At 39.4% G+C, this 15227-nt stretch overlaps 1 protein-coding gene across 9 annotated transcripts in view; it reads left to right on the plus strand.

Moving 5' to 3' along the window:
• Window positions 1–463: 463 nt before the first annotated feature.
• The window catches only part of dysf (dysferlin, limb girdle muscular dystrophy 2B (autosomal recessive)), an 83990-nt gene continuing 69226 nt past the window's right edge, over window positions 464–15227 (plus strand). For 5 of the 9 annotated variants that reach the window (XM_048970243.1, XM_048970249.1, XM_048970245.1 and 2 more), the window contains exons 1-3: window positions 5219–5484; window positions 11650–11705; window positions 13012–13103. In XM_048970243.1, the coding sequence (XP_048826200.1) occupies window positions 5391–5484; window positions 11650–11705; window positions 13012–13103 (242 nt within the window). In that variant the 5' untranslated portion in view covers window positions 5219–5390. Of the gene's footprint in view, window positions 886–5218; window positions 5485–10611; window positions 10810–11649; window positions 11706–13011; window positions 13104–15227 lie in introns of those variants that run through there. The other 4 variants (XM_048970246.1, XM_048970252.1, XM_048970251.1 and 1 more) reach the window with 3 other exon arrangements.

The following is a 15227-nucleotide window of genomic DNA, read 5'->3' on the forward strand; positions in this document are numbered from 1 at the left end:
TTTTTTCCTGTCCAGTCTATAACGATAGGTGATGAAATGTGACAGGAAATAAAGGGGAGAGCAAGTGGCTGCTGGTCTTTGTGGGGTCTTTGATATTCCGGAAGGCTCAATGAATGCCAGCAAGTGAAATGTATCTAATTCTGGTTTGATGGTATTAGTGCGCAGCATGAAACTGGAACACAAAATGTGATTTTCTTCAACCTGTGAGCTTACTGGACCCTGGAGATTATACAGGTACTATGTACAATGACGACCTGTGTAAGACAATCCAAGCTCTGTGTACACAATGAATGGCTAATCAGCTAATATTTGAAGTAAATTAAATATTAATTGAATTTGCATTGAAACATGCATACAGTACATTATGGCAATATTAATTGCAATATATTCTTTTTTTTTGGGTTTCTGCCTGACTTTTTGCCTCAGTGTGAATAGAAGACCCTCCTGAGTGGCTATGGAGGGAACATGCTGCTGGCCCTTTAAGAGCAGCCTCATCTGATTGAAAGGACAGTGTGTGTGCGCACGTGTGTGTCTGCGTAAGCCAGCCAGTCTGAGCGCAGAGACAGCAGAGGCCTCATACCCCACGCTCATTCTCCAGCAGGACTGCGTGCTCGCTCTCTCCTCCTCTATCTCCCACTGTACTCTGTGAAAAGGTTAGACGGATAAGTCACACTGAAGTCTTTAAGGGATTTCTATGTGCTCGGGAACCTCCATCACCCCTCGAGGTCGTCCCGTAACACTCTGTCTGGAGTGGGAGCTGGCTGCAGGAGGTACCGGAGCCTGCCCTAACCATCCCGATGCTGCGGGTCTTCGTCCGGCACGCTCAATGCGTGTTAACGCCAGACGAGGACGTCAGCGATGCCTACTGCTCCATCACCTTCCAAGGTAGGGGCCAAGATGAGCGCGAGGAGGCCGCACGTAGGGGCCCCCTGGCTCTCCTGCTTAGCGGGGAGATTCCCTCCCTGTCTGCCTCCCGCTCAACAGCTGCTCAGACTATTAATGGCTTTCCCAGTCAGCCCCCTATTTCTGCAGTGCTTCCCGTCTTTCCTCCCTGGGGGGCAACTGGGTGTGGAGGGAGTCCGGTTGCAGTGATTCAGAGGTTACATGCAGCGATTGGGACATTCCCTAATTAAACATCACACTTTCATGCACTGTCACAATGAGCTGAAAAGGGCAGATTTTAATGTCTGTGAGTTAGCGTCTGTGTTATGTTGATGCTGCTTCTCTGCTACTATGAGTAAAAAATGCAGTTCATTACTGCAGTAGAGTATAATATGTACCTTGGGGCATTTACTGTTAATCAGCAGTTACTTTGAGTTCCTCACATGACTGTTGTTTTTTTGCCCTTTGTCACTCTTACGAGCAAATCCTGCGTCCAGTGGGCTTCCACCACACATGACTGCTGCTCCTGTGATGATGCTGCTAGCAGGATAGATTGTGCTCTTCAGAGATTTTGATAATGACTGCAGTGGGGTGACGTTGCCAGGGGTAACCCAGGGCCTTTGCGGAGGAAGCTGAATGAAGACCTTTTAAGCTTAGTCACAAGACAGGAGAGGAAGATCAGGTTCAGTAAGTCAGGGCTGTAACCATAAGCTGGACTGCAGGGAGCGGTCGATTCGTCCAGCCCCTGCTGCTGATCCCCTTACATCTCGTCCCAGCATTCCTCAGCGTGAGGCATGGTGTAGCCTCTCATGGGCACATTACGCCTTTTGCTGTACAAATGTCTCTGCTGTGGATCTTGCCCTTATATGGAGGATTCCTCAGTCATCCGTAGTGTCAGTTTTCACTCTGAAAAGAGAAAGAAAGTAATCTTATTTTCCATTTCACTATTGTGGCCCTTTGTTGTTGTTTTTACAAAGTCATTCTGTAACCACTGTGATAGGCTGGCCCCCATCCTGGGTTGTTCCCTGCCTCGTGCCCATTGCTTCCGGGATAGGCTCCGGACCCGCCGCAACCCAGAAGGATAAGCGATTTGGAAAATGGATGGATGGATGGATGTATGCTGTAACCACCATGGCATTGCTACAGTTTCTATTACAGGTAGACAGGTCCAGCCTGTAATAATAGACCATTTTTAAGCACAAATAAGTCATGAGGGTTTTTCTGAATTGCTAAAACATAACCAGAAAACCTCATTATTCACATTTTTTCAACTTCACAAAAACCTTCAAATATTTGACTCAAAACTATTTAATCTTCTGTCAAAGGTACACACTGCTTTTAGGTAATTTACAAAGGCAGTCAAAATATAACACATTTTGAGCTTTCATTACATGCAAGAGCTAAAAAAAAATGAAAACACCGCTAATCTTAGCTTTTCTTACTGTGTACAAAAGAAAATGACTGTGCATATGGTCTTTTGCATGTTCATTTGCAGTATTAGAAATCAATTGCATCCCTAGACTAAAGAAAATGAACTCTTTACAAAAATGTATGTATATAATTATACCTAAAGCAATATGAAAGGTTTTCAGAATTCAACATTGCAAAAACATTACTGTATACTGTAATGATAAAATCGTTTTGAGACGATTAATTTTGCCAGATGAGTCACAGGGTTTGAGAATGTAGTTTGTAAACTGGGTTTTCTGTTTACAGTTTGAGCAAAGGATGGAATGTCTAAGGAACTGTGCTTTAGCAATTCAGGAAAACATACAGAAGCCCAAGGAGCTACACTGTACGGTCAAAAGTGTGTGGACACCGCTATTAATTATACTACGGGACCGTTGAATGCTTGAATCTGATTGGCTGACGAACGTTCTGATGTGTGCAATTATTTTCAGGGAAACGCACGGCGAACGTAGTTCCAGGCAGCTCTCTTGACCGCATTACAGTTCCATATCACTTCGCATAGTTAACTGTAATAACGGAAGTTAGCATACAGTACCTATACAGCACACAGGACTAACAAAAACAACAACATGGCAGACGATTTTCCGAAAGTAAATTTTAATATTTACGGTGAATATGAAACTTTCAACAACTGGGCTGCAGCAGTATTAGTTAGCCTAGTGTATCAACTTAAAGGCTACACATGACATTTCTCACTAGCGAGGTAATAACAGCGCTGCATCTTAAAGCAGACTTACAGTTTAGAGACGGTGCTTCAGACCACTGTTGAGGGACACACAGAGGTAGCCTAATTCATACAAGCTCTCTCTGTTTCTCTTTCTCTGTGTCTCTGTCTCTCTCGCTCTCTTTCTAATAACTTCATTATTAACTGCATTAGTCTGCTATTAACGGCTCAAGCCTCCATTGCCAGCTTTAAAATGACATTTTGGAACTAGCAAAAGAGTCGTTGGATGAGATGCGGAAGAAATAATCCTACTCACAGTAGCGATTTAAGTAGAAAAACCGGAAGAATCCCTTGAAATATATCATTTGATCGATGTCTTGAGGTGTGGCAACCGTAGTATAAGCGGAATAATTGACTCCGGACCGTTGAATTATTAGAAAAATAATGCACACCCAAGGTGGTGATGCGGCCACGACGCGAAGCAGATTCAACGGCCCGTCGTCAATTATTCCTTACTTAATGGATTTGGCTAAGAAAGTCACACCCTTATGCATATAACCATACAATCCTCTAGCAACATACAGAAGCTATGGAATGACTGCTTATACAGAAGAGGTCAGTGACTTCCCACTTGGCACGCTCATTGGTGGTCCAACAAAACGTCCAACAAGTCAGTTCATCATATTCATACTCTGCTAAAGCCACCCTGGTCAGCCGTGATAGTGAAGGTCAACATGTCTGGGGGCAGGTTCAGTTATGAAGTGTTAAGCCACATACATCCACAGAAAGGGACCAACATGAATATCCAACCTGAATGGCAGCAAATCTCACAAGAAATCTTCCAACATCTTATGGACAGTCTTCCTAGAAGAGTAAAGGATATTATAGTAGGAAAGTGAGCCCGTCTTCATATCAGTACCTTTGGGTTTGGAATGAGATGTTGGAGAAGCTGGTGACCTCATACCTTATATGTAAGTGTGTGTGTGTCTAATTTTCACAGGGGAGGAATCATGATATTTTTAGAAACTTTTCAGAAAACCAGGATGTCATCTAACTTGAATATTATTTACATATTATTGTTTTTATACAATATATAAAGTCTAATGTACTTATGCATGTCGACTAACTGGTGCAGTGATGTTTAATTTGAGAATGATTCTAATAAAATAAATAAATAAATAAAGAGCCTAGCGGAAACTGCAGTCACTTTTCTGGTCAAAAAAGGAAATAGCATGTTCTATTCTGTGCTTTTCTACAGTTAATTCGTTTCTAATTTTTGACTGTTTTGGCTCTAAATAAACCCCATCTATGCCTGGCATGACAATCCTATATTTTGGAATTTTTTCACCTTCAACAGTTTACTTGAACTACTTTAATTTCAATTATTTTGTATTAGGTTTCATATGTAGTGATATACTGCAGTCATATCAACTACAGAAGACTGATTATTATGTTCATGTAATATCTATTCAAAACCCCCTTTCCACAGAAACATGCTATTTAATACTATATAGCTTATCTCTGCATTTTAATTTCAATGCCGTTTTGCTTCATTTTGTAACAGTGGGTGGCGCTATTTAACTTGGAAATTTACTGTACCAGTGATTAGCTGTAATTAAGGATTGTTACGGCATACGATACTTACCATGCTTAAAAATGAGAATTCTATTACTGATCCCATTGATGTTTCCTCAGACTGAAAAGGCTGGCTCAGTCACGAGGAAGAGTAACGGAACATTTAAAGATGGAAATACTGCTACAGTGTTAACCTTAGACGTTGCAACAAATCCAGGTGTTCGTTCTGACAGAGTATCTCACATTATAGTGAGATGTCACTAATCAGTCCTGGGCTGTAAGGCCAAACTCTTGCTGTTCTTCACCTAATTTCCCAGTACCAGTCTTTGACGACCAGAATCTTACAATGTTTGCAGGTTTCCCCATTAAAACACGCATATTAAACCTGGTAATTACTTGATTAAGATGTGTTTGAGCAGAAAAATCAGCAAAATATGCCTTCTAGGACCTCAATTGGGGAACCCTGGCCTAATTCTTAGCTAAACTTAATTCATTTCACTTTATCGGGAGATGTGGTCCAGCAAGTCGCTTGAGCATAGCAGCAAAGCATAAGAGCAGGAAATGTCCATACTTCCTCCAGAGGCGTGCCACTTGGCAGTGTGTGCGCACTGTGGTCGGCTCCACTCCATGTATTATAGGCTGTTGTGAGCAAAGTGAAGGCAGACTGTGGACCTCCTGCTGATCTGCTGTATGGGCCAGCTGACACATAGAATCACACAGCTTTTCCTCCCCGCTATGTGTGGAACGTCTGCGGTGTGACACAGGCACTGAGTGCTTAGTCTCAGGTCCTGAGGGAAAAATGTTGCGTTGTATTCTTCAGCGGGCCAATAACTTGCCCAATCTGGAAAAGGGGGAGCGGCACAGCGACCCGCTGGCCAGCGTTACGTTCCGAGGTAAGGGCCGAGTTTGCTGTGGTTGCTGGGGGGGGGCAGAACTCGCTGAGCCCCATAGCTGCTGTTGGATTTAATACCTTGTTCATAGAGAAGATGGATAGGTGAGAGTTATCTCTCTCTAACACGGCTGGAGAAAGCTACAGCTGAATGAGCTACCTGTTGTATTGGGTTCTTGTTATTAATACATTTCTGCCACTTTTCCTCATATGTTCAGAGATGGACAATCAAAGTGTCCTTTAGTGCATTTAAGTTCTGAAATTACACAAACACTAAATACTCCTTGTGATGGTTTTTGTGAAATAATATCAGTACATAAGTTGGGTTAAACGATGAAAAGAGAACTCTGGTTATATCTGTATCAAACGTCAGTCATTAGTCAGATTTCCTATCAGAATAAGTTATACCCGTCTAAACTGACTGCGATGATTAAGTTACTCCACATGAAATGAAAACAAGAAATGAAATGAATTAATGATGAAGCTGATATGAAGCTTTATTTGTCATGTGAACCAGAATATCCAACCCAGCTATCCTTTGTAAAGGCACCCTCACACACAGAGGTACAGTTCAGAGACTTACCTCATGTACTTCATTTATTGGGATCCCGTTTATAATTTTCCTTAGAGTGACGCACAGTTGTCCCTGTTGGAGGAAGGAAGGGGAGCTTGAATGATAATTATGTCTCAGTGACTGGTGTAAGACACATTCTTCTTTTCCATTGTCGCGATGCATGCTGTTCTGGCGAATAAGTGTTCAGCCTCTTCACGGGGTGAGTGACAGTTCCTGCCATTGTCTGCACTTCCTGCTTCATCCCACAGAAACTCAAGACACATGGCTGTGCATGTTAACATTAATAACGACTTGCTAGCTTTAAGAAAGATATGGAATATTTTGTCTTTCAGTATATCTACTCCATGGAGCCCCTAAAAGGATATGGGAAGAGGAAATAAATAAATAAATAAATAAATAAATAAAATAAATAAATAAAAAAAATAAATAAATATATATATAATATTGATGGAAGGGAAAAAGACCTCCCAGTAATTCTGTATTTAAAAGTAAAAGGATAGAATTAATGGACTGATAAGTATAAAGTAAATGACACAGACATGTCCGGTAGAGTCTGGTTTAAGCATTAGACTGTGGGGGTCAATGCAAATCATCTAACTCTCAGATTATGTATTTTTATATGTATTTATTAATAAATTCACCAGCAGTCTATCGCTTAAAAGTATGTTTTACTGGACATGTCCATGTCATTTAGTTCTATAGTTATTAATTTATTCTACCCTTTGCAGTGTGAATGACCATAGTATTTTATTAGTTTTTGTAGCTCAACCAGTGGACCAGTGACGCAAAGGTTGTTGGCTCAAATCCCAGGCAACACATACAAACACTAGCCCTTCCCTCTACTCTAAGTTGCTTAGGATAAAACAGTCAAGTATGATAAAGCAATGATAATATATATATTTTTTAAATGAGAATAAATTCTAAGGTAGCATGGGGGGGGGGGGGGGGTTCCTGAAGAAACCCTATATGAATATAAGATGAACATGCAGATTCTACTCAAACAGTAGGGGGCAGAATTCACATACCCAGCCCTGCACATGTGAGCCAGCATTGATAGCCATTGCAACACTCCGCTTTCCTTCAAAATAAACACAAATGATAATTAGACCAACATGACGAGACAGCTGGGTAAGACGTATTACCTCTGTTATTTGTTGGCACATTAGCATATTTCTTAAAATCAAAATCATGCAGCAACTGCATTGCCTTAAAACCTGAATAACTGCTGATGTGCAATGAGAGGAATGAAGCGAGACAATCCTAAGTGGTGGCACCATGGGACCTGAAAATCAGTGCAAGATATTCCGATCCAAGGATAGCATGAAATACTCAGCATCTCTCTTAGTTCACCTTGGGGAGACCTCTGTTTCTATAAAAACAAGACTGTTAACACTATACTTGATGGGGCACAAATACTTCGCAATAACTCAGTTACTATACTGAAGTACAAATCATGAACAAATATAGACGCTTCTTGATATAAAACACGCATCATGTTTCATTAATGATGCACAACTATGAGATCACTATTTAATTTGTGTTATTCATGACTGGTTCCTTCAGTAGTTCACAAAGTTCTACAGAATTAACAGATACAGTAACAAATATCATAGCTGTTTATGATAAAACATGTCACGATTCATTAGTGATGAACTGACATAGTACTGTGATTGAGTGTAAAACATCCTGCTTTAAAGTTCAAATGCCACTGATAATGTGTATCTTAAAATAATGTCACTTTTGCATAGAAGCATTATATATATACAGTCGAACCTCGTTACTACGTACCCCGGATACAACGTTTTCACCTTTTCAATGTACAGGTTTCTAATTCCCGTTTTTAGCCTATGCATTATTCCAATAGCAGCCATTGTTTACAGCGTACACCCTTACAGCGTAAACTTCGATACAACATCCAAATTTCTAGAGAAAATACGAAAACTAACCACCGTTACAACGTACAGCGCTCTCCCCGCCCACCACAACTTGTGTCGCTACATCTACCTGTATCTACCGGATCTTCACCCGACAATGCACATTTGTCTATTGCGTTGCTTGGCTATTGCGTTGATTTAATTTGACCAATATTCATTAATATTTTCAGGCCAAATGCCAATTTGGATGCGAATGTTTATTTTAAAAATCCATTTTGACCAGCCGTTGTGTATTTTCATTGCCGTTTATCGCCGGCCAGCAACTAAGTAATCGTGAGTAATTTAAGGAAAATTTCAAATGAGCTTTGTTGAATTATTTAACAAGTAATAATGCATTCGTTTGTTTTGTAGTCAACTTAAGGGTCTGTTCTATTAAAGTTTTATCATTTACATGGATATTTCGTGAGTTCTTTCATCCATCTTGCACTAAGTGGTTACAACGTTCTATGCTTATAACGTACATGTTTTTGATATCCCGTCTTGTACGTAGTAACAATGTTCGACTGTATATATATATATTTTTTAAATGTCCATGGTTTAAATCATGTTGTGACTAATTTTAGACCATACTGCCTAGCGCCAGGATCGTGTCTATGCTTCAAATTTTATAGAGTGTTGCGTAGACTCAAACATTAGTCTGATTCTGATCTTGACTTGGTTTCACCCTGCCTTGGTCTTGGTCTTGTCTTGGTCTCGATACATCTGGTCTTGGTCTCGGTCTAGATGATCTTGATTACATCACTAGTGTTACCCAAGAATTAGATTAAAAGTTTAAATTTTTAAAATGAGGTGATACTAATTCACTGCAGGGTACATAGACACACATGGGTAATTTAGAGACAGAAAAAAACTTTTTTGCTGATACATAAGATACATAAGCATATAATTAAGGAATATAATCAGGTCAACAATAACAAAGAGATAGCTATGTCTTATAATTAGTTTCATTGTGGTTCCTACCCAGGCCAGATGCATATTGTGTAAGGGATAAACCACAACGTGGTGTGCAGTTACACGAAAATAGTCAACGACAACCTGGTGTAATGCGGCCGGATGCAAAGTGTTATATCGCGTTATACCACAGCTAACAAACAAAAAATAATAGAATCAACTTGTCATAGTTAATTTTTCATAAATTATTTCAATTGACATTTAATATTGTTTCAATTTGGTCTTAAAAAATAGCCCCTATAAGGATAGTAGGCATGTTACCATAGAAACCATCAACAAACAGGCACTTGCATTTTGAAAGCCCAGGAAAATTATGCTGATGGGAATGACTGCTTATTTATTCATTGAACATTGAAACACATTAATATAGAACTGTTATTAGGCTGCTGAACTACCCATGTAGTCAACACCCATGTGATATCTCTGGACCAATAAGAAAGTAGTATTTACCAACGCCTTGGTATAAATTGTAATAATGTGTCTTTGCATTGAAATTATTTATATTGCTTGATTAAATATACATAAGTGGTACTGTATGTACATCAAGGGTTTAATAGCCGACTGTGACTGTTAAGGTCAGTCTAGGCAGATGTTAGAGATATTACCCATCCTGCCTCAGTCTTGCTTAGTTCGCTCACTCCCTCTAAGAGTGCAGGGGATGTGTTTACAATATGGCGTGTTTGTGTATGTGTGTGAGAGAGAGATAGAGCAGCCCTAGACACTTGAAAGTGGCATTTCCTTTCAGCAAAATCAGATGCCATTACCATTTATAGAAATCTGGGCAGCAAACTGCAAATGAGGAGCTTAGGGAAAAGAAATGTTGTATGAAGGCAGGGCAGAGGAATGGCTATAAGCCTGTGTCCTAGGATGACTAAAAACTGTGCTATTTCGATAACCATAATGTGCTCGCGGGGCGTTGTTAGGCTTTCGCCCCCCCTAAAATGTTTTTTTGCCCCTCCAAATAAATGTGTATTTATTGGCTTAAGTCATGAATAGTTTGCCATCGCCCCCACCCCCTTAGTAAAGAGTCAGCCTCCCTATCCATTCATTTTTAACTCTGCCTTTGATGTGGTATATTTTACATTTTAGCAGGTAAAAAGACTGGGAATAGTACTGAAGTGATGAGAACCCCTTTATAGCCAGTAAAACTCACTGGTCTTTCTCAGGGCATTCTGCACTTCACAGAATGCTGTTAAAGTTCCAGTGATCGGTGTTTGGAAAAATTTGACTTCTGCCTTTGATTTCTTAATTTAGCTGTGATTGTGAATGCTGCCAACTCAGTGTCTGGCTAAAGCTATATATAGACATCCCACATTTTTCATGGAGATGTCAGCATTATTTTGAGGCTGATAACTTGGTGTATGCTCTTGCTTCTGGTAACTTATTTCAGGCATTATTAATCAAGCGCTTTATTCTGACCAGCGATCCTTTGCAGCTCTTTCCTCTTCACTCCTTTGGGAGAAGTTAACGTTTTGGAAAAGCTTGCTTGTTTTCGGCCAGTAAATTTGGGCACAGCTTGTTTGTCCTGGAAAAGCTGAAAACAGGAAGATAAACAACAGTTTCCTTTTGCCTGGATTGAGATTGACTGGCAAGGGTGGCGGTATCCAGTGAGTGGGCGTGTCTTTGGTATATCATTGTGTTTTCCACCAAAGGGGCACTTTGTATACCTGGAAGTCCATGTCAACGGAAGTCAATCACATTTTCGGTGGAGGATGTGTTTACCTTTGGCTACTTTTCGGTTTTTAGGTCACGAAAACTCGCTTGCTGGAAATATCGCTTAGCTTGCTGTATAGACAGAGAGAGAGACACCCTATCAGTTCCCTATGGACTCCTGTTTGACTTTTTAGAATTCTGCATCGGAAATATACCCGTAAGGACATATTATGATCTACTCTTCAACCGATAATTCACAAAGGATTATGTATCTGTCACATAGCAGGAAAGTCTCATGTCACCCACCTTCAGACTAGCTTCCAGTTCTCATGGGATAAAAATATACCTCTGATAAGTGTGTGTGTGTGTGTGTGTATTTATATATATTTTTACTACTGCTCTGGTAATATTGTGGTGAAGGCCTGTATCTGTGTAATCCGACAGTTCCTGTGAGATTGTCATAGAAGGGGTGGGGGGTGAAGCTCAACTCTATTATAAAACAATGTTTTATTTTGGTCATTGACTTCCTTTCTGTCATAGACCATATATATATATAGACCATATTCCTTTGTAGAGTAACTATTCAAACAGCTATTTTATCCAAACCATTTTAGTGTTCAGTTGTTTATGAAACTAGATGTGCTTCTGTACCAGGAAACCATTCCTTCAGAACTGAAATGAAAAATCCACTCTGCAAGTCTTTTGCACTTGAAAACTCTTTTCTTAGTAACTTTTATATTTGCTTCTACAACATAGTTCACTAACGGCCAAAATTGCGGAAAGACTTCCGATTTTTACAGGTTGCAGAACTTTATTCAACTGTTTCCCCACTTATTTATTTAATTGTCCAATGTTTGATATCCGTAAAATCATACACTGGATGATTAAATAAAAAATTGGAAGTATTTCCACAATTTTGGGTACTAGTCTACAGTATCGTAAAAGCAATATGTATGAAAAGATGTATAAAAGTTACTAATCTGTAATGTGTTGTGAAAAGCTCATACTGTCATTTTAAATTAGCTATGTACTAAAATATAACTGTCTCTTTCTCTAGGGTCTAAAAAGAAGACAAAGGTTATCAAGAATAACTTGAACCCAGTGTGGAATGAAGTAAGTGTGAAGTATCAACTAGGTTAAACAGACTGAAAATGTTTCAACATTTTTATAAAAGAATCCCTGCATGCGTGTCTCTAATACATGTCAGATTAGATCCTGTGCCCTTGTTCTCTAGCTTGCAGCTTTGTAACGCTCTCTTGGTTTATTTTCAGTCAGGTTCATGCACGCAAACGCATTTCCGGGCAGTCTGCAGAATGTCATCAAGTGTTTCTCAAATGTAGTTGTGCATCATGACAAGAATTTCCCATAGAAATCAATCAAGTTTGTCGTATATAAAATATAGTAGATGCTCTTTGTGGAATTTGAAGTACAATCCACCCCTTTCTACAGTGGCTCGTTTTTTGTATATTTTTAAAATGCCATTTATTTCATAGAATCTTCAGTGTATCAAAAAATGATGTATCTCCTGTGTGGAGGTCTCTCTGTATTACCTTGTAAAGTATGAGGACATGACCTTGACTGGTGTGTGTGCGTGTGTGTGTGTGCGTGTGTGTGTGTGTCTGCGTGTGTGTGTGTGTGCACGTTGCATTACACTAGCATCCTGTCCAGGGTGGTACCCTGCCCTGTGCTTCCTGTGTTAGGTTCCAGTTTTCCAGTTCTTGGAAAGTAATAAATGAAACATTACTACAAATTTTTGCTAATTTTATTACAACAATGACAACACAGTAACAACAACAGCATTATGACAAGAATTTCCCCTAGAAATCAATCAATTTTATCGTATATAAAATATAGTAGTTGTTTGTTGTGGTTAGTGCAGTCACCTCACATAACTGGATACCACAACTTCACGTGTGAGGAGTTTGCATGTTCTCCCCTTGTTGTTGTGTGGTTTTTCAGGGTACTCCAGTTTCTCTCCACAGTCCAAAACATACTGAGGTGAATTGGTGTTACCAAATTGTCCATGTGTCTTGTCAGTGTCTTGTCAGAGGTGTGTGTGTGGTGAATGCTGCAAGATTCATGCAAATCTTCTTCAAAATTTGCTGGGTAGAGCTTTTCCCATTTTTGCATACGGGTGGTGTTATAATGTTCAACCAACTAGTCTACCACTCGCTATATTTCATGTACTTTTTTTTAGCTAATACATCTCTTACCTCAAGTCTACTGTATTTTAAATTCCTCTGAATATGTAATATTTGTATGAAACAAACCAATGACAATATTTTTGCATGTTTCTTGAACCACTTGAACTGTTTACAGTTACATTAATTATCATTACATATGCAAATGAATGAGATATAGGACAGCCAAACGAAACAGATTGAAATCACAGTATTAAGCCCCCTGCTCTGTCTCCCAGGAATTTGAGTGGGACCTCAAGGGCAGACCTTTGGACCCAGGCTCAGAGCTCCATGTGGTGGTCAAGGATCGCGAGAAGATGGGCAGAAACAGGTTTGTCTTATGGGCTTTGGGAGATATTGCTGTGTGAGTGTGTATGAAACCCAGGGGGATGTTACAGTTTCAGGAAAGGGGTGAATCGGGGGAACTTTCTCATCTACTCCCATGTTACTTGTTGTCTAGAGAGTAAAGAGCATATTTGCTCAATATGTTTGAGAAGCCCCTGATCTCATGATTTTGGGCTTAAAGAGGAAAATGATCCAGGCTTGGTTTCATGTTACTTTTCACATAAAGCAGACAGTTGGTCAAATTGCATGAGGCACATATTAATTTCCCATATACAGACGCTCCTCTATTTATGAACTTTCAGCTTCCGAACTTTCAGACATACGAACGAAGAGGACTGTAAGTCCAAATTGAGTTCCTTGGGCTCCCGTTTCCTGTCCGCAACATCAATTTTTTTTTTCTGCCCACCAATTCCGCCTAGTACGACTTCTGGCTGCTACTCCCGCCGCGCAGCAGCGTAGCGTTTGCACTCCCAGCATCCTAGATCTTTGTACTTGTGTATATTATTAAAATGATGTTCAATAATGACTTACAAACATTTTAAGTTACGAACAGCCGTTCGGAATGTATCTCATTCGTATGTAGAGGAGCATCTGTTTTTTGCTCATTTCACAGAAAGGGTTATGATTTTTCTGTGAATGTGTGCATATTAATGAAAGTGGATATTTCAAAAATGTTAAGAGAATTGGAGGACATGTATGTGCCTATTAATGCTCTTAATTAATGGCTGCACTTCAAGGAATTCTGTGTCCTTATTGGGAAAACGTGGCAAAAAATGTGGCATGTGGCTTTTGCAGAATGCTGGTGTGGATTAAGCACTGTGAAATTAAATAAAACATTCAGATAAAGTAAATTATTCCAGGAAAGAAGATAAAAAAGTCTGTGTTGCGGAATGGATACTGAATATGGACTGTTTTTAAAAACCAGAATGAATCATGACACACAGCTTGGAGTTTTTGCTTTTGTTAAAACTTTTTTTGAATACTTCAAAATATTCCAAAATATTCACAATTCATATAATTTTACAGAAGTGTTGCAGGTACAGGCATCTCCCAGGTCACAAACGAGATCCGTTCTCTAAGTCTGTCCTTAATTAGAATTTGTAGGTAAGTCTGTACATAATAAATTATAATAATAACAAAAGTAACTACATACAGCACTGTATGGAACCTTGAGCTGACAACCCTTGAAGCTGCATTTTCATGAGCGTTGCCAGGTAGCGCTTGCATTCGTTATTATGAACATTTGTATTCAACCCAAATTTTTAATATGATAATTAATGCCTTTCAGGAAGTAACTTTAGCTTTAAGGACCATAGAAGTGGGGAAACCCATTATCTCATTTGAGCATCACGAAATGGATAAAAATAGGAGCGAAACTAAACATAATACTGTAATAAATCTTTAAGAACTTATTATATTCCTATATTCTGCTGACAGTAAATTTCCTGTAAGTTTATAATTTAAACTTCCTGTAAATTTAGAATGAGTTATTAGCTTGATGCTAATGCAAAATATGTTAATAATTTTCATCTTGTAGTGTTTGAAGATATTTATAATGTAAAATCTCATACCTTTCTCATTATTCTTATCACTGTGCTCTTTACACCATTTCTTTGTGACCTCACCCATTTCTGGATTCTCATTATTACTTAACACATCTACCTAAGGTCTGCTACAGGCTTAAATCCACCATGGAACAAGTCATGAAATCCTGTTAGCCCTCACATTCATTTATTTGTATCTCTCTCTCCTTGTACTGGTGGGACTGGCAACAGAACTCATCTTTAAAATGAAATATAAGGCTTTTGCTCATCTGTGATGCAGCACTTACCCGCCTGCACATACTTCCTGCCACTTTCACTGCTTAACAGAACCACAAGAACAACATGATACACAGATGATACACAGAGCCTCCTTCAGCTTCCATAAAGAAAGAACTGGAAGAGCGAGAGTGAGACAGGACAAACATGAATGTGGCCACTTGGAAGATAGACTTCTGCTAGTGTTTTTTATGTTCCTATGGAGATCTATCTACAATACAAATGTTGAGCTGGGGGTTACAGCAGGGTTAGGAATCCAGGCAGAATGTCACATTGGACAAAGCATCGTC

Source organism: Brienomyrus brachyistius, chromosome 12 (assembly GCF_023856365.1).
Source record: "Brienomyrus brachyistius isolate T26 chromosome 12, BBRACH_0.4, whole genome shotgun sequence".
Classification (NCBI taxonomy): Eukaryota; Metazoa; Chordata; class Actinopteri; order Osteoglossiformes; family Mormyridae; genus Brienomyrus; species Brienomyrus brachyistius.